Below are 23,961 nucleotides of genomic sequence, written 5' to 3'. Positions count from 1 at the left end.
GAACGCACCCGGAACCTGCTGGTAAAATCGAGCCCATTGTTCTGAAATACAAGTGGAACAGCAGTGTTATGCTGCAAACACTATCTTTCCTCAGGGTTCTCAGAGACATTACCCAATCAATTCTTAACCTATGGATCCTTATTTATTCATGGCTTGTCCTTACTGGGCTTGACAGAGAGACAGCTTAAGATCATTTCATTTAAGAACCTTAACGGCTGCTGGAGAGAGGACCAATCTTAAGTCCATCTCTCTGGGCTGGATTTAAACCCGGGGGTCGAGGTGAAAATTCACCATAACACAATTCCCATCTTCCATATTTCTTCCTAACAATTTTCAAAATGTATCATTTTTTCATTCCTGTCCTGATCAATTTGTCTATCCACTACATCCATTTTCATATTGCAAGGCATATATTCCAAAGACGGCTCTGATTTGTGAGCCTAGTATCCGGTATTAACTAATAAATTAAATCTAAATATACCTCTGTTAATTGTGTTATTTTATTACATATATAGGGTCATCCCATCATGCCACCTATGAGAATATTCTGGCCCATTTTTTTTTAAAAGAGTGCTACCATGGTTGAAAACTGACATTGGGTCCAGCACTTTTCCAACTTCAGTCCTAAGCTAACTGTTGACTTCAGATATTCCCCCCCTTCCTGATTTTGCTGCTCTGTCAGTGACCATTCCTTTTTATTTTGCACATCAAGCCGCTTAATTTCTGAGCATGTTCATTATGTAAAACTGGGATTTTAGGAAGTGTTCAATGGTGGAAAACAGGGATGCCTCTGGCAGCAGTATATCAATATAAATGTAGCATTAAAGGGCCCAGTGTCCATAAATAAGTGTTTAGCATTTTATTAACACACAACCCTCTGACGTAGATCACAACAAATAGGATTACTGATTGAGTCATTTCCTAATAAAATGATGCACAGCTCTTTTGGCTCTTAAAACAAGCCACACACTTGAATTAGGTAATCACGTCTTTTGCTATAAGATAGTGCTTCTTTTGTGAAGAAACAAAGGGTGAAGTTTGAAACTTTAATTAAGTAGCTTTCTACATTATGGCTTTTTATCTTTCTGTTTTAGTACATATTTTAACGGTGCATTTTATCTTCAAGAAACAACATTGCTTGAAGCAGCTGAACACCTCCCTTTGTAACACTAATGCAAATCATGGTCAAAATTGTACAAATGCCCTTGAATTTAAAGGGCAAAAGATGTTACATGCACTGTATGCATAATCCCTGATAAATGTTAGATAACATCTTAAATATTTCCAAGTGCAAGAATAGCACACAGACAGAAGAGTATTCATGTCAGGTGGCTGCCAGTTGTAATGTCTGTTGCATGAGCAGCTCAAGCCATCCTGTTCCTTGTAAACGTGCCCTTTTACGAGCAAATTATTCCAGAAAGTTGAATTTACTAAAGCCAAGATTTCACTAAAAGCAGTCAAGGAAAGAACATTTCTGACTACTCACATGGATTAGCACTATAGGGTAGAATTTATGAGTTCATGAATTAAATTTAATGGATGGAAAATCCTGCGGAGCCCACCGACCTTCCCACTTGGATTGCCAATATTCCATCCCAGCACATAAAGCTTTGTGCCAGGGCTGTGAATTCCTAAAATCTATCACTATGTAGTTTCTATCTAGTGTTTCCTATCATCTCTCCTTTGCTCAAAGTTTAATTAAACCCCTATGCTGTCATTTTAAAGTGCTTGACATAGCTGCTTTCATTTGTTTACAAACGTACATGATGGCAGAAATTGCCGTGAAATACAACACATCACTATGTCATTTGCATGTACTGCATCACATACAAGTGACATGATGAAATGCTTCAAAACAAATTTGCATTATGTGCTTATAAATAAGAAAGAGTAGATTTAACACTTTTCCACACTCATTTAAAGCATACATTTCACTTCAGACATTATACTATTTTCCTTTCGCCGTCTAATTTTTGCTACCAAAACTGTAAATTCCAATCGTGATTTTATATTTAGATATAATGGGCCGGAATTTGCTGGAGCTAGGTTAGACTTTTTCCTGCACCCTTCAGCTCAAAAGATTTTTTTGCCCTGTAAATTGCTGGAAGTGTGAGCTAATAATGGCATGGCCAGGGCATCAGAGCATCTGGGCCCTTGGTGAACAATTGGAGCAACAGTGTATCTCCTTAACCAATGAGATTTAAAGATTGAAAAATAAACAGAGGAAGGACTGAGAAGGAGGGTGAATTAGAGTGAATTCAATGTCAAATCAGGTTCAGAAAGAGAAAAAGAGAGCGCAAGGAAGATTGGACCAGGAGAGAGAGAGAAAAGGGACAGAAAAGTAAAGTAAGAAAATAATTTAACTTTTCACATCTCCAACAACAATTCACTACCTGAAGCAATGGGACTCCTCGCTTTTAATTGCTCACTTTCTGGGCCAGAGAGGTTGATTAGCAATCATTAACAATGATCACATCGTTAAAAGGGTACTTACGCTACTAATTACTAGACTTAACTTTCTGTGGCGAGTTTAATGGGCAATTAATGTGCAAATGCAGCAACTCCATGAGCCCGAACTTGCTCAGAGGGGCGTGGCAACGTGTACGTAATTACTCTCTGCAGATCCATGGCATAGGCTTGCGTGATTTGGAAGTTTTCAAAAAATGCGCGACATCACTCAGCCTCTGAATAGTGTGGGTTGATTCGCATGGGAAATGTCTGAGAATGAAAGACACATCCACAAAATCTGTCAGGAAGAGAAGTCATGCCTACCATCAGGCAAGCAAAGTTCATTCATTTAAAATAATATTCTGCAAGTCATTGTAAATAAAAAATTTAATTTATTTTTATAAAAGTCCAAAGAAGTAATTTAAAGAGGCAGAAGTAAAAAGTAAAAAAAACTTATTTTTGATTTAAATTTTTTTTAATGATGAAAAAATATTACAAATAGGAGTAATACGTGATTCCACATTTTTAAAATTTAATATTTAGTTGTTTGGCAATTAAGAGTCATCACGCTTTTAAAAAGTAGTATAGGCCTAGTATTTTTGGTGGCTTATGTAGCTATGTTCCAGCTGGACAGATGGGCAAGTTTATGATTTTTCTGTGATTTCAATGATTATGGCGTGCGATTCCCCTTTAATTCGCAGCTGTCAAATTGCTGGTGAACCAATAGGAGCAAGTTCATGATTTCCAGGTTTTAGTACACATGTGCAAATGCGTGAACTTGCTCCATCGATTCGCCGGCGGAGACAGAGGACGCCATTGAGGAACGCCGTTCTCAGGTGAGTAATTTCTGCCCCCGAGACTCATGTGGAGGTAAAAGGAGAGATGCTGTTTTCGCAAAGCTAACAGCGGAGCAGCACAAATTGTCCAGCAACTTGTGGCGATTCGCAATTCACAGGGTATCTCTTCCTTGCTACAAGTTGCTGGCCGATTTGCACATTAATAACAGCGTGAGTCGTTCACACACTATTATTTTTTCAGCAAATTCCAATCCAATAAGAACAGGGCAGTAACTATTAAAAGCTAATCATTAACCAACCATTGGTTACACACACTAGGATCCTGACTGTGACTTGTAGGCAACGATGGCCTTTTACAACAGTGACTACACTTCAAAAGTACTTCATTGGCTGTAACACACTTTAGGATGTCCTGAGGTCATGAAAGGCGCTATATAAATGCAAGTCGTTCTTTCTTTCTATTTCACATCAAATGTTGTCTGGGAGTTAAAGAATAATAATTTTCTCATGTCCACATTTGTGATTGGATAAAAACACAAATTAATTTGGAAGTTATATTTTTAAATATGTAGTATTTGCAAATGTAATTGCAGACGATCTCATAATTAAGATTTCAACTCATTAGATTTACTCTGACTCACTTGTGACTTCATCAGTCATGAGTTATAACTCAGTGCGACCCATGGTCTATCCTCCACATGTAATGTTATCAAAATAAGAAAAATGTTCAGGTAACTGCCCCGAGGACTTTGCGGGTAAATGCATCACATGGTGTGGTAACAAGCCGTGCGGCCCAGAAGATCCCAGTTTGATTCCAGCGTGAACAGGGTTTCTGCCAAACTTCCACCTCAGCAGGAGAAGCCCCAGGGTGAATTCACCCCTCCAGGTCTCTTACTACGTAAAGTGATCTTATTTCGGGTGTAGTAAAGACGTAGAACACTCACTGTCGTCCATAGGCGTACAGCACTCACTGTCTAGATCCACGCATAAACGACCACTTGGGTGTGGTAATGGAGGGTTGCTGGCATCCATGGGACTCCACCCCAAGCACCAGTCATCATGGTCAGGACAGGAGGGGAGAGAATTGGAAATATGAAGAAAGGCCTGTAAAGCTGGAATTCGGTCGATATTTGCAGTGCAACGATTCTTCAGTACAACATTTACAGTTTCTTGTTTATCTGATATTTTACAGCCCAAGCTGCTTTATGTTGGAGCAACCATGCAGCTGTCAACCTGGTATTTATAATGTACATCAATTTAGTTCTTGGGCAGATGTCAATGTCAACGCATTGCTACAAAACTTATTATGCCTCTGGCCATTCAAAGCTTTGAATTATTGACACTTTCAGCTATCCTGACTCGAAAAAGGCAGAGTTATTGCTAAAGTATGAAATCTATTGACACCATTTTGCAAATCTGCAACAAATTTTTAACCATAGATATGCCTGAGTAAAACAACGCAAAATACAAGAATTCTTTTTTAAGTTCTGTTCAGACAATGCTTCAAATGAAGAGATTTCAACAAAGGAAATCTTCACACCCATTTTTAATATATAAACTAGTCTTCTGTCCAGAACCTGATGTGGGGGGCTGGGGCCGGAAGTCCAGGTTAAAAACAAAATTACAAACATTGATTCAGAGTCAGGCCTGCAACTGATCTATGGAAATGGTGATGAGCATAATAATGCTGTGATACCCAAATTTTTCTACTGGAGACCACCAGTATATATATATATATATATGTAGCTCATTAACAGCATCTAGTGGCAGAAAATTAGTGCTTTAACAATGAAACCCAGAGCAGATACTTCCTCAGAACCTGACCATTTTAGCACAGAAAGGTCCTGGGCCATTCAACAGGTCATGAAATGGTCAATGACAGACACTGACAACCTGTTTAGGAATCAGGCTAGGCTCAGTGGTAGCACCCTCGTCTCGGAATCAGAAGGTCATGGGTTCAAGTCCTACTCCAAAGGCTTGAGCACATAATCTAGGCTGACACTTCAGTGCAGTACTGAGGGATTGCTACACTGTCGGAGGTGCTGTCTTTCTGATGAGACATTAAACCGAGGCCCCAGTGGCCCTCTCAGGTGGATATAAAAGATCCCACGGCACTATTGAAGAAGAGCGGGGAGTTCTCCCGTGTCCTAGCCAATATTTATCCCTCAACCTACATGACTACAAAACAGATTATCCGGTCATTATCACATTGCTGTTTGTGGGATCTTGCTGTGCACAAATTGGCTGCCGCCTTTCCCTACATTAGAACAGTGACTACACTTCAAGAAGTACTTCATTGGCTGTAAAGCTCTTTGGGATGTCCTGAGGTTGTGAAAGGCGCTATATAAATGCAAGTTCTTTCTTTCCATTCCTTTTTTGCAAAGTAACATTCATTACTCATAGAGTTAAAATAGATCGTACAGTAAAACAATTAAAAAAAAATACAATAGATTCAAGACTATGCTATATCCCATCCAGCTAATGATAAGGAACGTGCTGTAACATATCCAGTTCCCTCAGCTGATCTATTACTGATTAATGCCTTTGCCTCAAAGAAACTGCATTTAATGCCCACGTTTTTTTAAGTAGCCACCCACAGATCTTGTGCCTTCATCAGGGTGGCAACTAGCCAAGAGCATGCTAAAAACTCAAGCAGGCCTGCTTCACGCAATGAATCACTCATTGAAGAGACATGACTGGGAACTAAAGAACCACCTAAGTATTTTGAGCCTTTCATTATCCCAGGATTTAAATTATGCATTGGTTTTGGGACACTTGTCAAGAAAGAAGATACATTGGACACATCTGTGATTCACCAAAGTTTGAACAGACTGACAAGGCATAATAATAAGCATAGCAAAATCACAAACAGCGAAGAGATGAATGACTAATCAGTCAGTTTTTGATAATGTTGGTTAACTGACCCTGCTCCTCTTCGAATAGTGTTGTGGAATTTTTAACACTGAAACAGGCAGACCTGGGTTTAAGGTCTTAACCAAAGGACAGCATCTCTGGCAATGCAGCACTCCCTCAGTATTGCAGCACTCCCTCAGTATTATACTATCAGAACTTTATTTGAAATTGTTCTAAGTTTCCAAACAATGAGTGTAAATAATGCTATCAAATTATTGTCAGGTAATCAGTTCCATTATATTCTGCTGAAATATCACGTAATATTCATTTAAAGTAGTCTCTAAAACTTCTTTTTCTACCAGTCCCAAAAATCTACCACTCCAACTTTTAGATTTATAGCAGCACTTATTTGGCAACAATCCAAACAAAGTAACAATTTGTTTTGTTGAACAAGATTATTTTATCTGAAAGTCATAATTTCAAAATGGCAAAAGTCAAGGGAACGACAAAGATTTAAATAGACGTCAGGTGAGGTGAGGATCTGGTGTGAACCCCTCTCTAGTCAAATAGACTGTCTTGGCTCACACATTAAAAAAAAAGTCATTTGGGGCCAGATTCTGGGCACGCACCAGCACCTGTAGAACTGTACCCCAACAAGTCTTCACCTTCAGAAGCGGGGAGGAAACTTGAAAAAAAATTACCAGCACATTGGTAGGGACCTGGGAAAGTGGCAGGGTGCTTGTGTGTAGCTTCAGCAGTCGGCACGCCCACTAACTACACATACCACCAAATGCCTGCCAGCACCTGTCATTAACATCAGACAACTGATGGTTTGGTGACCTCAGCATTTGCTTGATCAGGAGAGCACTAATTGGGAGCTAAGGCGAACGGTTCCTGCACACACGGAAACAATCTCTCTCATTGCTTGCGGCGCTGTAAAGACTGTACACACAGATAGAGGAGATTTGCTGAAAATGAATGGGTGTGTGTTCAAACAACATGCAGCACTCAAGCCTGGGCAACCTTGCCCACAAAGCCTAGATAATTCACTTCTATTTCTGTTTATATTTCTTGCTGGTTTGTCCTGTTTTAATTCCATGTGCCAGAAGGTTTGCAAAGGATTGATGTTCGTACAGTTGTCTCATTGGTGGGTAAATCTTAAACCAGAACACCAAGATCTGTTAGTAACTGAAGCTTCAGGTATATACAAATTAATAGGAACATTCATTTCAACTCTCTTCTAGATTTTCAAGCCATTTATAGTCAATGGGCAGAAAGCCTGCCCCTATAATATATGTGATCCTTAAAAGGCAAAGACTTTGGCCCCGATATTAATGGGGAGGCGGGGAGGGCGTGGGGGAGCGTGGTAGCGTGTGGAAAGCCCGGCGAGGCTGGAGACGTGGAGACCCTGCCGATCTTAATGGCCAGGGACCGTGGGGATAATAGGGGGGCTCTTGCTGTGATCGGGGGACTGGGGGTATTCCAGATCAAAAGAGACCCAAGGCTTCCTTGTGAGGCATGGAGGCACACTCCTGCCCCTCAAGAAAACCTGAAAAATAAATTTTAAACTTACCTTCTGGGCCTCTTTTGGCCCAGGATCTGTCTCCCGACATGTTTTGCCTGACGGGGAACCCGACACTGCCCCCACCTCAGGCCTCAGGTTGATATTGCAGATCGGGTCCTGATGACATCATCAAACCAGATCTGCATATTTAAAACAGGATTCCGCTTCCTGCTGGTGTCCTGCTCGTCTGCTCAAAAGAGCAGGTTAATATGGGGACACTGCTGGAAGGAAGCGGGATCGGTGGAGGTAAGTGACTCCCATTATTTTAACTGCCCGCCTGCCTGTTTCCGCCAGGTGGGACCAGTTAAAATCGGGGCCTGAGTGTCATTTCACCTTTATGACTTAATATGAATCATCCCCAAGCAGATAGGGTGAAAATCACTTTTCTCTGTCTCCTGTAACGGTCTAACATGAAATAAGTTTAGGTAGTTTCGACCTAATTCATAATGGACATGGTTCAACAGCATAAAACTGCCAGAAAATTGACAATCTCACTCAAAGAGATCATAAGAAGTACTGGTGTGAGAAATGGAGCATCCGTTAATACAGGAAAAGGGCTCCCTTGAGGTTGGGGGGGGGGGGGTCAAGATGTATCATGGAGGTCACGGGAAGAGAACTTTAATCTGCATCTAGCCTATGCTACGTCAAACTGATACAAGATTCTGAAAATGGAAAAGTGTAGACTTCCCAAGAACTGCACAAAATGCAACCAAGAATATAAAGGCTATTGTTATCATGAGTTTCTGTTCGAACCATTCTACTTTTGGCATCCAGTGTCAGTGGTAAGGACCCTCATGTCAAGGACAACATGGGTCAGATGCAGAGAAAGGCTTTCTCTACTCTGCTTTGACAATGCACTTAACACCAAGTGAAAACCTAGTTTGTTTTCTTTTCTGCACCAGGCACCCCTGTGGACTCTGAATGAGACTGACAAAATTCTGCCAGAGATCAATTTAAGGGCAAAAGTATATTTAAGGAAGAGAAATCAAAGTACAATATATCTGAAAGTCATGGACTGAAGATGTGTTCACAAAGTGTCACTAAGGGATATGTTTTTACATATATCCAGATTAAAAGCACATCTAAGGATTGAGAAGTTGATGAAAAAAGTACAAATCACTCTCCTGCTCTCTTGGCCAGACTGTCACAAAAGAGGGAAACACTTAAAAAAAAACTTTCTTGGCCTTACATTCAGTCAGACAGTAATTTTACATTTTCAAAAGTAGGAAAATGGGAATTATACCATTAGCTGGGCTCTGTTGACAATTATATGGATATAATAATTGTAAAATACAATCCTGATATGTCACAAAAAGAACATTTTGCTCAGCCTGTATTTTCTACCTCCACTCCCCCTCCTTTGTGCTAAGTCACTGTGCATCTTTCAGATTGATCCCCAAACCCACTGCTACCCGTTCTGACGCTAATCCAATATTAATTGAATACTAAGCTGGTTCTGTTGCTCTAGATGCTAATCCTGGGTTTATCACCAGAACACCATCACATAACTTGTTTGAATCAAAATTATTATAAATGCTTGTTTAACAGCAGATACTAGTGCCATTGCGTGAACTCATTTTGTATGATTTTAGCATATTATTATGGGGAAAAATGACAAAACACAAGCCTGTCAAGACTTGAAAGCTCAAGTGCTCTTTAATCAGCAACTGCAGGAAATAGTGTTGGAAACTGTGATTTGCTTTTGACGGCAAGTCTTTTATTGATCACTAATTTATATGCACATGCCTCCATTTCAAACAGACTGTAGAGAGACAAGACTTTAATGATGTAAAGCTCCCTTCTATCTACACACATAAGAGCCACTGGCATTCTGAAGTCCCTATGAGTCTAATTAGAGACAATGTAATCCTCTGACCAGCTCTGAAATGAATGATTCAGCCTATTACTCCTAACCAAAGGTTGTAACTTTGTATCCCAGCTTGTCTGACATTCAAATCTCTCCACTTAGCTGCAGAATTTCAACAGTTCTCAGGTGAACAAGTAGGTGCTGCACTATGTGGAAGCAAAGCCTTCCTGGTGTGAGAGGAAAGACCAACACTCCTTCAATAGCAAAGCAATCTAACAGAGATGTTAAGCATTGGGGGCCTGCAGAATTCAACATGGAGGAAACCTTCAGCTTCCTTTACAACATTTAAAACTTTGAGACTGCTGCTATGAACGTGCAGCCATTTTATTTGGGGGCGTTATGGTTCTGCTAACTACAGTGAAGCATCCCACATTCAAACATCCGCTGATGCACCTGCTGGGATTACCCGTGCAGATTTCTTCCTTGTTGAGTTCTGCTGGTCTTGATTTCTTGGCATTGCACCAATGCCTCTTTCTTTATGATCAGTTTAAAATGGCCAATGCTGTAAAATGAAGCCAAAAAGCAAACTGCAATCTTTAAACCGATTTGAAGTATAATTTTACATCAGCAATGGAATTACACAGGAAGTGAATGACTGCTAGTGTGCAGAAACTCGAAGCAGCTCCACCAGATAAGTGCAAATTACCAAATGCAGTCATTGATGGCCCTTTACTCTCTTTGCATCTTAGTTTTGCTTGGTTTCATTTTTCATGACGGTACATGGAAAATGTTAATAATTCACCCCCAGAAACCCATTATTAAACATATTTGGATACAATAATATATCAAGAGTGTAAAATTATCTGTTAATATATATTACTTTAAGAGCACTCCCTAGATGCCTTGGTGAGTTAATCCACTACATGGTATGGTACCGAGACATACAGAACAGTAAAGTGCCAGGTTCAATTCCTGGCCTGTGCTGTAAGTTGGTGTCAGCTTTGTGTGGCTGCAGAAGTGGTATATCGGTCCATGGGACAGTAAGGTGAAATATCAGGTAGGCCTTTCGCTCCAAATTGCTATCTTGTGATTCCTGCTGAGACTGCACGTGCACTGGGAAAGAATCAAATCAACTTAAGCTGCGATATCCGCTCTGCTTGGATAACAAAGAATGGTCACTTGAGTGGGGTATCAGGGGTCGTTAGGACCCATGTGAACCATACCCAAGCAAGAGTCACCATTTCCAGTAGGGGAGGGGGGAGAAAGGAGAGAAAATTAGAAAAATATACAGCGTTGAGAGTCAGTGAGCGTGCAGAGTATTTCAGAGGCACAATTAGAAGCTCTGACTGTTAAGACATTGTGGCTAGTGAGTTACACACAGAGTAGCAAAAGCAAAGGCCAAATTGTAAGGACTTGTAAAAGTTTTAAAAATGTGTGAAATCATTAAACAAATTTACAGGAAACACATTTATTTTGTTACAGATTTCAAAACCAGCCTAAAAGGACCAAAATAAATAATCTACAATTTGCAGCTGAATAAGTCAACTTCCCAACAGATCAAATATACAGATTAAAATCTCTCTCTCAAATAATTGGGAAATATTGCTTACGCGTAGCCATATCACAAGCCTAAAACATTATGGCCGCGATATTACCAGGGAGGCGGGTTGGCAGCGGGGGGGGGGGGGGGGGGGAGGGGGGGGGGCGACTGGGCGCGTCGGTAACCCGCCCAGTGAAATCCGTCTGTTCCCCACGCGATCGCGGTTAAATTGAAGCCACTTAACATGGCTTCCGGGTTTCCCATTGGAAACCTGGGCAGAGGGCGGACTGCGCACCCGCATCAAAGGCTGTCAGCTGGTGGAGCCCTATTTTAAAGGGGCAGTCCTCCAATGACTGATCCTGCAGCAAGGAATGACACATAACCATGGAGCAGGCCAGGGGAAAGGCTGCCCCCAGGTTTAATGATGCCTCACTCCAGGTCTTACTGGATGGGGTGAGGAGGAGGAGGGAGATCTTCTACCCGGCGGACAGGAGGAAGTGGCCTGCCTCTGCCACCAAGAAGGCGTGGCTCGAGTTGGCAGAGGAGGTCACCAGCAGCAGCAATGTCTCCCGCACATGGATCCAGTGCAGGAAGCGCTTCAATGACCTAACTAGGTCAGCCAAAGTGAGAACACTTACTCATTCTCCTACACTCCGTCTTCCACATCACCGCCCTCACCCCACAACTCCTTCTGCACTACCAACACTACTCTATCACATCACTCCTCACACCCACTCAAAGCTCATCCTCAACTTACCTGCACTTACTCACCTCCCCAGTACTCATTCCACCACTACCACTCAACCCAATTTTCATACAATGTCATGGCTCTGTCTCATACTCACCCTCTGATGCATCTCTTTCATGGTCAGCCTCACCCAAACCAATGCATTCAGCGGTTGGCCACGTCACCATCCCTCACTCATGCCTCTCTACTTTCTCCCCTTATAGGAGAGAGCCCAGAATGCACGGTAGAGGGCGAAGACCGGAGGGGGGCCGCAACATCAGGTCATCTTCATGGATGCGGAGCAGGAGGCTCTTGAATTGAGCCGCACCTCGAGTGCCTGTCTGTCGGGGATGCCGAGACTGCCACCTGACAAACAGCTGGTGACAGAACTTTAACATTCAGCACTCACAATAGCAAATGATGTTAACATGCCTTGCCATCTTCAGCACCTCAACATCTGTCATCATGCTTAATATTGCCTTCTGTTCTCTTACAGGGCCTTCAGCGACTGCTGTGACGGCGGAGGGTAATTCCTCAGAGGACCTGCCGGCCTCTGAGGGGGCACCATCACATCTGAGCGAGCCATCCACCAGCGCAGATACACACACCTCGGTGGGTCCCCGTCCTCACTTAGTTGGGGTCACACATGGTGGGTCACCACACACGTGAGCATGAGCAGACACTGGTGGCAGGGGAAGTTGTGGAGAGTCTGCCTCGGTGGGAGCACTCTTCTCCAGGTTCTGCTCAGCTGGACACAGATGCTGAACCCTGAGGGCCATCCTTTAAAAGGAGAATGATCGAGGGACAGCAGCACATTTGCGAGGTGCTGGAACAGGTACAACGCACACTCTCTACAATCGCGCAGAGGATGGAGGAGTCCAACTCCTGCACGAGTGGAATGGTGGCACAGGTACAGGAGGGGATCTCCGAGGTACTGTCACAGGGACGTGAGGGCATCTCTGAGATAGTGTTGCGGGTAAGTGCGGGAATGTCTGCAATGGAGGGAAAGCTAGTCTCCATCGAGCTTCAAGAACAGCTCAACAATGAGTCCATTCAGGCCCTGACAACGGCCCTTCGGACTCAGGATGAACAACTTTCTGCCACTTTAAACAGGCAGGCAGATACACTAGCACTGGCCTTACAAGGTCTCACACGTGTCCTCCAAACTGTCGTCCAACAGGGTGGTAGGAGTGATGTGGGCCTGGCCCTGGAGAGGGATGATGGCGAAAGGGGACATGGAAGTGGGGATGCCACTCAAAGCGCTCCTATGTCTCACCCGTTGCCCCCCACTCAATCAGTACCCGCAATGCTGCCTCCTCTCCAGGTGGTCGAGTCTGCCCCTGCACAGGTGCAGGTAGAGCAGTCTTTGGAGAGGCCCTCACGGGCAACGAAACCCAGAGGGAGTTGGCCCAAAGCATCTAATCGGTCAGGGCATGAACAAGAGCAACCTGCCACTACCTCTGCAGCAGCCACAGGGGAAGCACCACATAGGAGTAGTAGGAAGCGTAAGGCAAAGATTTTGTGAGCACAAAGGGGATGCACAAGGGTGTTTGACGCTTTGTCATGTTTTTTATTTATATTTCATTTTTGTTCAACTCACATTTAATATTATATTGTCACCACTACTGCCATGTCTTGGCCATTCTTGACTGGCTTGTGTAGTAAGTCCCTTTCATGAGGTTCACCATGAACACCCACCTTGATGCCACCCATTGGGTCACCCTACAGTGGGTGTATGTGTAGTTGCACGACTATTTTGTGCCGGTGCCTGTGGCACAGCACTGTATTGGGGAGCTCCACATGGCGGAGGTGGACGGCGTGCCTGGCGAGGCTGGTGATGTTGCTCGTCCTCGGATTAAGTGATCAATGCAGCCATGGCGCCCCCCCATCCTGATGGTGTGAGTTTGAGGGGGTCCGCAAAGTAGGTAAATGTGTTTGCACAGCAGAGTTTAGAGTATAAATTAATAATTTTGAGTGGAAAGACAGAGGTGTTGCAGCCAAAACTTTGTCTGAAGTGACAGAGTGCCCTGCTGCAATAAATGAGGTATTCCTCCCAACTGTCAAATAATCCTTTGCATCTCCCACTGGCTGCTGCCTGAAACACGCCTGCTCCAAAAGGGAGTGTTTCCCACAGCATGGGAAACACGCTGAGGATCCTTCAAATTTGCACCCCTGCCAAAATCTCCAGTCAATGAGGTCTGTCAAGTACCTCAAATAGCTAAATAAGTATCTAAATTATCATCCCACCGGCTTTAATTGCCGGTGGGAATCTTGCATGGGGGAGCTGCGCACGCATCCGAACGTGTCATTGGGGAACCCGGAAGTGAGCGGGTTGGAGCTGGGCTCCGAACCTGCTCCGGGATTCCGCCATTTTCGGAGCCCCCCACCCCCAAAGCACCCACTCGGCCATCCAAAAATCGGCCCCTATATGTGAGCTGATCTTACGTCTCGGATTTCAATTCTTTTTTTCAATTGAATTATCTTCTGCTATATGGTGCGACACCAGATGGCACGTATTTAAGTGAAGCAGTTTAGCAACAGTGCTGGTGATTGTTTCTCATGATATTTTGCAGAGTGAAGGTGAATCACCAGTTGAAATAAAATGGATCCTCACTAGGTTTTCAGGTGTGCTGACTTCTGATGAATTATCAACAGCTAACTCTTGACAAAATGCTGACAATTTCACACAACCCAATCTATTTCCCATCATCACTGAACCCATAAGAAGAGACTGCAGCTTGTTCCACTGATGGACAGCCATTATTCTCTAGTTATTTCTATACTGTAAAATGTATTTGAAAAGAGGTGAGGAAAAGCAATAAATACATGTTGTGATATGTGGAGATGAAATGCTGGAAAGCATTGCATTATGAAGGGACAAGTTGTCCATCACTATCTCCTCACATTTACCTTTTTATCTTTATTGAGATGAGATCTTTTCCACTCAATGAATTTACATTTTTTAAATGAGCTTGCATAAAATAGAATATCTGTAATGCTTTCTTTTTGTGTACCAAACAATGCATAGAAAGCAAAACATCTAATTTCTGCTGTGCTGTGCTTGCTAAAAGAGAAAGCTGGGCTATCTTAATGGATATCTGGTAACGCATTTCCGGAGTTGACTGACGTTGCCCGATATCTACTTATACAATGGTTAACCTAGGGGATGTAACAATGCGTCCTCCTTGTCACGTGAACTGAGTATCATGCACATTTTTTCCAATCTTCTGATAGGCAGAACTAATGAATGCTGTGGTCAATGATGAGGTCAATGTAAAGTCAAGAAGCTGGTTCATTTTGCAAAAAGCACATGACTGAACAGAATAGCATTTATGGACTTAAGCTTCTTTTATGAGGCTTCCCATGACAAATAAAACAACAAAACCACACTAGCCTATCCCAGAGGCAGGTAGAATGCTCATTTTTTAATTTTCCTTATCTTTCGGCCTCTAACTGATAAAAACTTACCAGCTTTCACCTTAATTTATAGCCCAATCCAAGGCTTATCTCTCACAGACTTTGTCGGAACTGACCGGCTTTGAACATAGGTTTTTCTCTCCGTTTTATTTCTGACCACAGATGGTGGTGGGGGGCGGGGGGGTGGGGGGTAGCAGAGTCTATCCCTCTGACTTCGTCCCCATTCAGTGATTCACCAGTAGGCCTGTTAATAAAACGAGCTGCCTCCCTCCCCGGGGGGATTCTTGGCAGACACCCCATGCTGGGCTCAAACAAAGACAGTCATCTCAGCAATATTGGCGGTGAATGTTTGTAGGATGTCTGAACAACATACAAACTTATCGGACAGGAAAAGACCAGCTGATCCATCCAGCATATCCCATACAGTCACGATGCCTTATGCATCACAATACAGGCACTCCCTACCCACCTGGAGCCATGCAATCTCCTGGGAGATTAAAAACCCAAACCAGAGAGAAAATCTGGAAAATTCCTCTCCAACCCCTTTAGGTGATCAACATTCGTCCAGCAGAGCACATTGGCCCTGATTTATATTACAGGCTATCTACCTCTCGTACAACATGATCTCTGCCCCAGCCAGAAATAGGTCCAACTCTCAAAACAAGATAGCAAATTATCTATTGCCTTCAATTGTTGTTTAGTACACCTGCAATGCCTGGCTCTAACATAAAACCTCCTCTTTGTTTCAGTGACCGCAACATATGGTTGAAAGGAGAATTTTCAACCTGTTTGAACCCACATTAACTTAAAACACACCACTTAAATCTAACTCATTTCCAATTCCTTTCTGTGGAAAAATGGTCAAAAATCTCAAAATATGAGCAGTAAAGACCGAAACGTTTCAGAATTTCCTGAAGAAGATGCCCACTGCCAATTTTTCAGGATATTGGTGCAAAGTAAGCTTAACTAGCAGACCAGAAAGGCTCCTGCTTTCAGGCAATATTACCGAATTGGACACTGATATTGTTGATAAAAGAGCCAGTTTTCATTGATCTGGCATCTCAGACGGCATAGCAGCCTCTATAAATGAACTACATCTCTGTACAAATAGTGTACAGTTCCCATGTCTGTGGTAAGAATATAGCTTTTACACTATGTACTGCACTTTCTCTAGACATATCTATTAAGATCAGTTCTGTGTTCCAGAAAGTCCTTTATTTTTTGGCCAACACAGAATCTTTTTTCATGTTTGTACAGATTCACAAAGTTCTAATCCAAGATAAAGAATAAAGAACTTAAATGTTTTTGGAACATACGCAGATTGCACCCAATTCAATAATTTCTTAATCCTTAAACGTTTTTACAGAAACAATTTAATCAGTGAATTGTTGGAAATATAGATTACAGTATCAGTGTCAGTAAGCACTGTAGGAAGCAAAAATACAATGGAAGCTCTATTTTAAATCAATTGCAAGGGGAAATCAAATTATTAACTGTATCCATTTTGTATAATTATATATGTAAATATCTACTTCCATAAATAGCTGTACTATAATTCCAGCCTTCATATACCCTGCATACATATCAGAAAATTATGTGTTTTGAAAAGCTATAACTTTTACCTTCCAATTTTCCTATCTTACCTTCAAGGAAGTAACTGTCAACTCTGCTTGACAGTTCCCCCACAGTACGTTTGACATCAAGGTTCTCCATATGGAAAAGCTCACGAGCGGAGAGGTTTGAATGATTTCATGCCATTGTTGCTGTACCAAATTTCCTGAATTCAAACAGCAGCTATTGTACTATGAGCCCAGAAGAGCTTAGAGCTGTATTTCACAATATAACAAACAGGAAGCTGAGTCCAGTAAGTTTCAACATATTACAACTGTTAAAACATCGTTAGTGTGCAAGAAAACACAAAGCAGCTCAGAACCGACTTTCCCATCAAGACAACTCTTTTGCTATTTAATAGCTCAAATACGCATTTTAATTCCTAATGAACTCATCAGGTTTGATAATGATGTTATGGTATGTGTGACCTCTTCTAGTTAGTCTGTTTACAAATAGCTATACATTCTATTTTTAATAGTTCTAGTTTGATTAGGTGACTCCGAGACCCAGACAATCAACAGCATACTTGTAGTCCTGATTTTATTGTTTCCAGTTATATTGCCCAAGTAGTTTAGGCAGTGAGGCACACATTTCAAATGCGTTCTGTTGCCTCACTGAGTGTCTCGCACAACATGTCACCAGATTGTAAACTATAGCATGCACAATGATAGGTTCAATGAGGGGAGTGATACCATCAGGTTGCCAATAGCATCTGCTGACATTTTAAACCTTCATTCAACACTGCAGAATTAAAAAAATACAAGTATTGTGAAAGCTTGCCATGCAATACTCACATAGCAACATGTTTTAAGAGCTAATTTAGGAACTTGGCCTGCCTCAAAACTCACAGAACAACAACAGTACTTCCTGATAGTGGGGAGTGGGATATCATTAGAAGGAGAATGAATAGAATTGTTGCAATGGAAACTATTGAAAGTGTCAATTTTCCTTTACATAAAAACCTAAGAAATAAGAGCAGGAGTAGGCTATACGGCCCCTCGAGCCTGCTGCGCCATTCAATAAGATCATGGCTGATCTTCGACCCCAACTCCACTTTCCCACCCGATCCCCATATCCCTTGGGTTCCTTAGAGTCCAAAATTCTATCAATCTCAGTCTTGAATATACTCAACTTTAAATCCAATAAGCACATTTTTTTAAAAAAAGGAAGGTTTGACATTTATCTCAGTGAGTTAACAATTAATTTTTTTGAAAGCTTGCAAACTATTTTTTTTCTGTTTAAGAAGTTACTATTGGAATAATCTAGTTACAAGGTTCTTCATGAATAACCCGTCTTATAAATACTAACACCCTTTTTCTATATATTTATCAAAAGTAGGCCTTTCATTAAGTATATCTTTAGATTTGGCTAACAAAGTTGTGCTGTTGTCCAATAGATGTCTTACTTACCTTGGCTTTAAAACATGTCTAATTCAAATGAAACTTCAGACTATAAGCAATGTGTAACTGTATGCAGCATTGGAAAGCATGTATTAATTTGTATATTATAGATATGTAAAGTTTTTACATTAAATCACTTTTGGTCTGCAGGGACTCAGCTTGTCTGTTCTAAACTACTGTCCATCCTTAACGATAGACATCTGCTTAACAGAGTTTCTTCTTTTTTGCACCTGGATGCTTCTTCCAGAACCACACAGTTTCCATATACTATTCAGCTTTGGTACGGACGGCATCTGCTTATTCTGTTTTCGCCACTGCACGAATAAAGAGGCAGGGAGTTTGATGGTTATGGGTTTCTGATGGTACTCACTACCAACTCACATTGTTAGTATCTTCCTTTTTGAAGATTATGCAAAGAGATATTTTTGATCATTATCCACATAATATTAAAGCTGAAAGATAGACTAGTTGACATTATCTACATTTGCAACTGTGAAGCACTTTGGGTCATTTTTCTGTGTCATAGCTGCTATATATATGCAAGCTGTTGTTGTTTACAGTTAACAACCACCAAATGTTCAGTACTAACTGTTTTTCAATTGGAACAAAAATATCTAGGACAGGGGATGGTTGTAGTAAAAGTAAAAAACAGATTATTTCATATAATCTTCAATTGACAAATACATCGTAACCCAAGAACTTTGTGAACATATAGTTAGGTTACTGCAAAACAACATCAACTGTGGAAAAATTACCGATCCGAACAACTCATAGAAGTGGGCAAAAAGGTAGTGCAAATTTAGAACATAACCAGCTATTGATAGTATAGACATGATCCAGTAAATGTTATTTTATCATCATTGTAGTTACTTTTTGTAACCACTCACTCACTCCCTTTCTGTCTGTAGCAGCAGCTGTAGTTATAACTCAGTCATGCTCCAATGTTCAGGAAGTAGGAGGCAGGCTTACTTTAGGGTGAAACAGACAGGAGGTATGGTCAATTTTCTCCGCAAGAGTTAATGGAACTCGCAGGGCAGTGATTAGTAGGCTTAAACATCAGCTATTACTGCCACTCCACCGCATAACTACAGGAGCAACAGCACATAGAAATCAAACACTAAATTACTAGGTTGTTGGCCAATACAGCTTCTGGGATTAGCTGCTTAACTGGATAACCTACAAACATGCTGCGGATCAGTAATTAACCATCATTATCTGACTAATTTCAATGCAAACTCAGTGTAGGGAGTGGCCCCACTGAACATGACATTTTCTTTTTTCTGCTGTGCATGCAGGAGGATTACTGCACTTTTCCAAATTATCATTAACCCCTAATGGTCAAAGCAAATTCAGCTAAAAGTGCTCTTGGGAGCATCTCCCAACTGAAGGATTGATATCATCTCAGGAGGTGAAAAACCTGACTTTGGTCAAATTGCACCTATCACAGAGTACCACTTGACAATCGTATTGGAGAAATCCATCAGCCATATGTCCTGCCTGGAGGAAAATGGATGAGTAGTGTAGGAAGGGAACAAAACTCATGAGAAAATAGACTTTGTTTTTTTAAAACCACAAAAAACAAAATAAAAGATCAACTAGACATTAATGTAAGCCTTGTATGCCATTTTAAGTTTACCATTCAATGCTGAGTGTAAAAGTATCTCCTAGGCAGTCAATGAAAAAATACATAAAGCAGCATTAACAATGTGTCATGGGCTTACAGTGAAAGAAAGAACTGTCATTTATATAGCACCTTTTATGTCCTTAAAACGCTTCACAGCCAATTAAGTATTTTTAAAGTGTAGTCACTGTTGTAATGTAGGCAAACACGGCAGCCAATTTAAACACATCAAGATCCTACAAACAACAATGAGATAAATGACCAGATGATCTGTTTTAGTGATGTTGGTTGAAGGTTAAATGTTAGCCAGAACACCAGGGGAACTCACCAACTCTACTTCAAATAATGCCGTGGGATCTTTTACATACAGGCCTCGATTTAATATCACATCAGAAAGATGGCACCTCAGACGGCACAGCACTCACTGAGTACTGCACTGAAGCATCAGCCTAGATTATATGCTGAAGTCTCTGGAGTGACACTTGAATCAATGGCCTTCTGAGTCAGAGGTGAGAGTGCTACCATTGAGCCAAATAATGCTGCTTTATTGTTCTTTCAGCAGTTTGCTCAAATGAAACACAATGTGTGTGGTATAATATTCTTTTTCTAATACAATGAAAACTTCTGGTTGTGTTTAAATTGTTCCCAAATGCAGTATTTCACACTGACTTTAAAAAGAACTTACATGTGCATTTCACATCCCAAACACCTCACAGTCACTGAATTACATTTGAAGTATAGTACCTGTTAATTAGCCAAATGCAGCAGCCAACTTGCACACAGAGGGTCGCATAAACAACATATTATACAGTTGAACTGCTTTTGGTGAAATTGGTTAAGGGATAAATATTGGCCAGGATACCACCCTGCCCTACTTCAAAGAGTAGTCATGATGTGTAGATGCCGGTGATGGACTGGGGTGGACAAATGTACTCAGGGTCACTCACCTGACGAAGGAGGTAAGCTCCGAAAGCTTGTGATTTTCAAATAAAACTGTTGGACTATAACCTGGTGTTGTAAGATTCCTTACATACTTCAAATAGCGTCATGGAATCCTTTACAACTACCTGATCAGGATTTCAATTTAACATCTCTTCTGAACAGGGTCTCAGTTTAAAATCACATATGAAAGACAGCACCACCAACATTGCAGCACTCTCTCAGTACTGCATTAAAGTGCCAGCTTAGATTGTGTTCAAGTCCTGGAGTGGGCTTGAGCCCATGATCTTTTGGCTCAAAGACAAGAGTGTTATCACTGAGCCATGGCTGACACTCCCATTGTCAAACTGGGAAATTCTCGATGAGACAAATTTCCTGAAACAGAGAGTTTCAAAAACCTAGCTGAAATTCCAAGCGTGGATAGGTCCTGAAGCTCTACCTGCTCGTTTGTGTTTGTTTAGTATTAAAGCTAAAATGAATTCCATGGATAGATGCAGTCAGTGATACAGAAAATCTCACATCACTAGTGTTTTTGCGTGGTACAACTCCGGTAAAGTGTCTTACTAAACACGTCATGAGGTGACAATACTTTTTCAGAACACTCAAATTAACTGATTTATTGTATCAGGGAAGTGCAAATAACAGTTATTGTGCTGGAGCAGATCACTAAACATAGTGCAGCTCACTCTAGATACAATTAAAGAAAACCCACACAGTAGATAATAAATGCGTTAAATATGTGGCAGTCACAGGGATGAATTGCAGTTAAAAATAACAAAAGCATTCCAATTGGTGACCTTAATTGGGATTAAACATAGCATCATCATCTCACCTAACTTTGAAATTCCTGGAAAAGCTCTACTCCCTGATATGGATAACACATAGTGCAGTCAATCAGTTACTTTCTCATACCTGAATTTCTATTTTCGTTTCAAATCCATTTAATCCATTTTTGAGTTTATATTATTGAGTTTATAAAATCCTGCAGTCACTGCAGAATATCAGTAATTATTATAATAACACAGGCTGTGTACTTCTGTTGGTTCTATCTTTTGGAGTAATCTAACTAAATTATGTCCGAAATGATTGGAATTTGAAGGCTTCACTAACGTTAGCTCACATGTTTTCTAATTTAGTCTATAAAACCGGTTTAGCAGAATTCAGACTTCCACAGAAAATATCAAGTGATGTGCATTGCTCAAGTTCACTTATATCAGAGACGCCAGTTAAGAGGGAAAATTACGACATAATCTGTAGTAATGTTCATCTAATCTGAATTTAATTTGACTCAAATTGGTGTAGTTGGATTAACCTACCAACTACCTGAATTTGGATTATTTTGGTTTAGAAATAGTAGTCCCATTAGAGAAATGATTGCACCCTATACACTAGACTGTGCTATTAGCAAGCTGGAGATAGAACAATCCCCAAAATAGCCACAAGGAATGATTCCCTAGCAAGAAAGTTTGACTATGTACACTTATCCCCTAAAAATTGGCCGTTAACAGTACTTTTGCCTGTCAAACACCACCTAACAACTAGACTCAGCTCCTTTATACAGGCACTGATTTTTTGAGGTGGCTACAGATGGTAAGGAAAGGAAAACCATATAAACCTGATTTGCATGTGGCAAGTTGCTTCATGCCACCCACATCAGGGGTGGAGGAAAATTGGAATAGTTTTTTTAAAATTGATTGGAACTTGGTGCTTGGTCTCTCCACCCCATTTTCTCTACCATTTGCCTCAAATACACCAAAAGATGGGTGGTAAACAGGAGGAAAATCTAGACCATGATGTCTTTATTGATTTCATAGTATGACTCTGAATCAGCTCCTAGGCGTCACGTTGATCTAATTTTCTCAATCATACAGCAAACATCAACTTTTTATTATTAAGAAGTCTCGTGTTCTCATTGGTTATTAAAGCACCATATTTTGGGATGTCTGATTAATTGGCAGATGATGCTGCATTGAGCTCAAAACAGGGATTCTGGAGAATCTGGAAAGAGACTGAAGAACCAAGCTAATACCATCAGCATTGTGTGGGTCAGTAGGTAATATAACACGGATTTCTTCCACACTGCAGCCTGAAACAGTTTCAGGTTTCAGAGAGTGGTGTGTGTCAGCAGCTTTCCATTTGATTTTCTCTTTTATTTTTTCCGGTAATGTTAATTTTTGAAGCTCCTCTCAGTGATGCTGCACAATTACAAAGAAAGTTGCCGTGGGTGGGGATCAAAAGAAAATCTCAATGGGTCACAGTACAATTAAACAGCAGATGCTTTAACAAAAGCTGATTATACAGTTCTCTGCTAGATTAGTACACTATTGCTGCATTTATACTGTAGCTACTGGTCTCATTTTGTACCAGCCAGACAGCACCCCATTTACAATGCATGGCTGGAATTCTGGCTCATCTGTTCAAGACTGAGCTCTGAACATCCTCTTCTCCCAGCAGGTTCTTGTCAACAAATGGGATTTAGGCTTATTAGAAATGCACCATAGGAATACCGTGGATTGGTGGGCTACATAAATCGAAGGCTTTCTCCTGCCTAAAACTATTAACATGGGCAGCCGTATCCGCGCTGTCTAAACACTTAAATTAACTCCAGGTGTTTCAAAATTGTTCCAGGTCGTTTTTAAATTGGTTCAAGGGGACCCCATTGGCACTTTTGAAATCTGGTTTAACACAGTCCTGGAGTTATACGCCATGTGATGTCAAACCAAAGTAGTGCAAGGCAACCGCCTCCAGGGAGTCTCACACTATTTCTCTCTGGGGTCAGGTCGAGCCCTTATTCTGGATGCAAAATGCAAATCACCTTTGGAACACCTTTAACCAATGTTAAAATTGCAGTGGTGTAGGCAAGGCATTGTTCAGGGTATTTAAAAAGCTCTCCTCCTCCTTCCCCCCCCCACCGCCCCCCGCCCCCACTGAAATTTTTATTATTTATTTTCAATCAGCTCACTCCTTCTTTCAAAATAACGCGCCTTAGCTCAGTTGATGGAGGACAGGAACAATGGATGATCTTCCAGCGCTAGTCAGTTCCGCAATTCGATCGGCTTGTTAGCTGGGCTTGTGCTACTAAATGTCATTGAGGTAATGCAGTAGATAGGAGCAAAGTTATTGATAGATTATCGACATATATCCGAGCTTCATAGTTCTTGCCCGACGATTAATGGAAGTAATAATATTTCTATTTGAACCTTCCTTTGACATTCCTATTTCAAAAGTAGACATTTT

At 41.2% G+C, this 23,961-nt stretch overlaps 1 protein-coding gene across 5 annotated transcripts in view; it reads right to left on the bottom strand.

Annotated features, from left to right (window-relative positions):
- ablim1b (actin binding LIM protein 1b) overlaps positions 1–23,961 on the bottom strand; it is a 350,583-nt gene that overhangs the window by 236,643 nt on the left and 89,979 nt on the right. The window contains exon 1 of one of the 5 annotated variants that reach the window (XM_068002167.1): positions 16,797–16,905. The exons of 2 other annotated variants lie outside the window; for them this stretch is intronic. In XM_068002167.1, coding sequence (XP_067858268.1) covers positions 16,797–16,866 — 70 coding nt within the window. In that variant the 5' untranslated portion in view covers positions 16,867–16,905. Of the gene's footprint in view, positions 1–16,796; positions 16,906–23,961 lie in introns of those variants that run through there. 2 more of the 5 variants (XM_068002161.1, XM_068002170.1) reach the window with 2 other exon arrangements.

This window comes from Heptranchias perlo, chromosome 21, assembly GCF_035084215.1.
Source record: "Heptranchias perlo isolate sHepPer1 chromosome 21, sHepPer1.hap1, whole genome shotgun sequence".
Taxonomy (NCBI): Eukaryota; Metazoa; Chordata; class Chondrichthyes; order Hexanchiformes; family Hexanchidae; genus Heptranchias; species Heptranchias perlo.
Note: the sequence above shows the minus strand (reverse complement) of the source record. Positions and strands in the feature narration are given on the sequence as shown.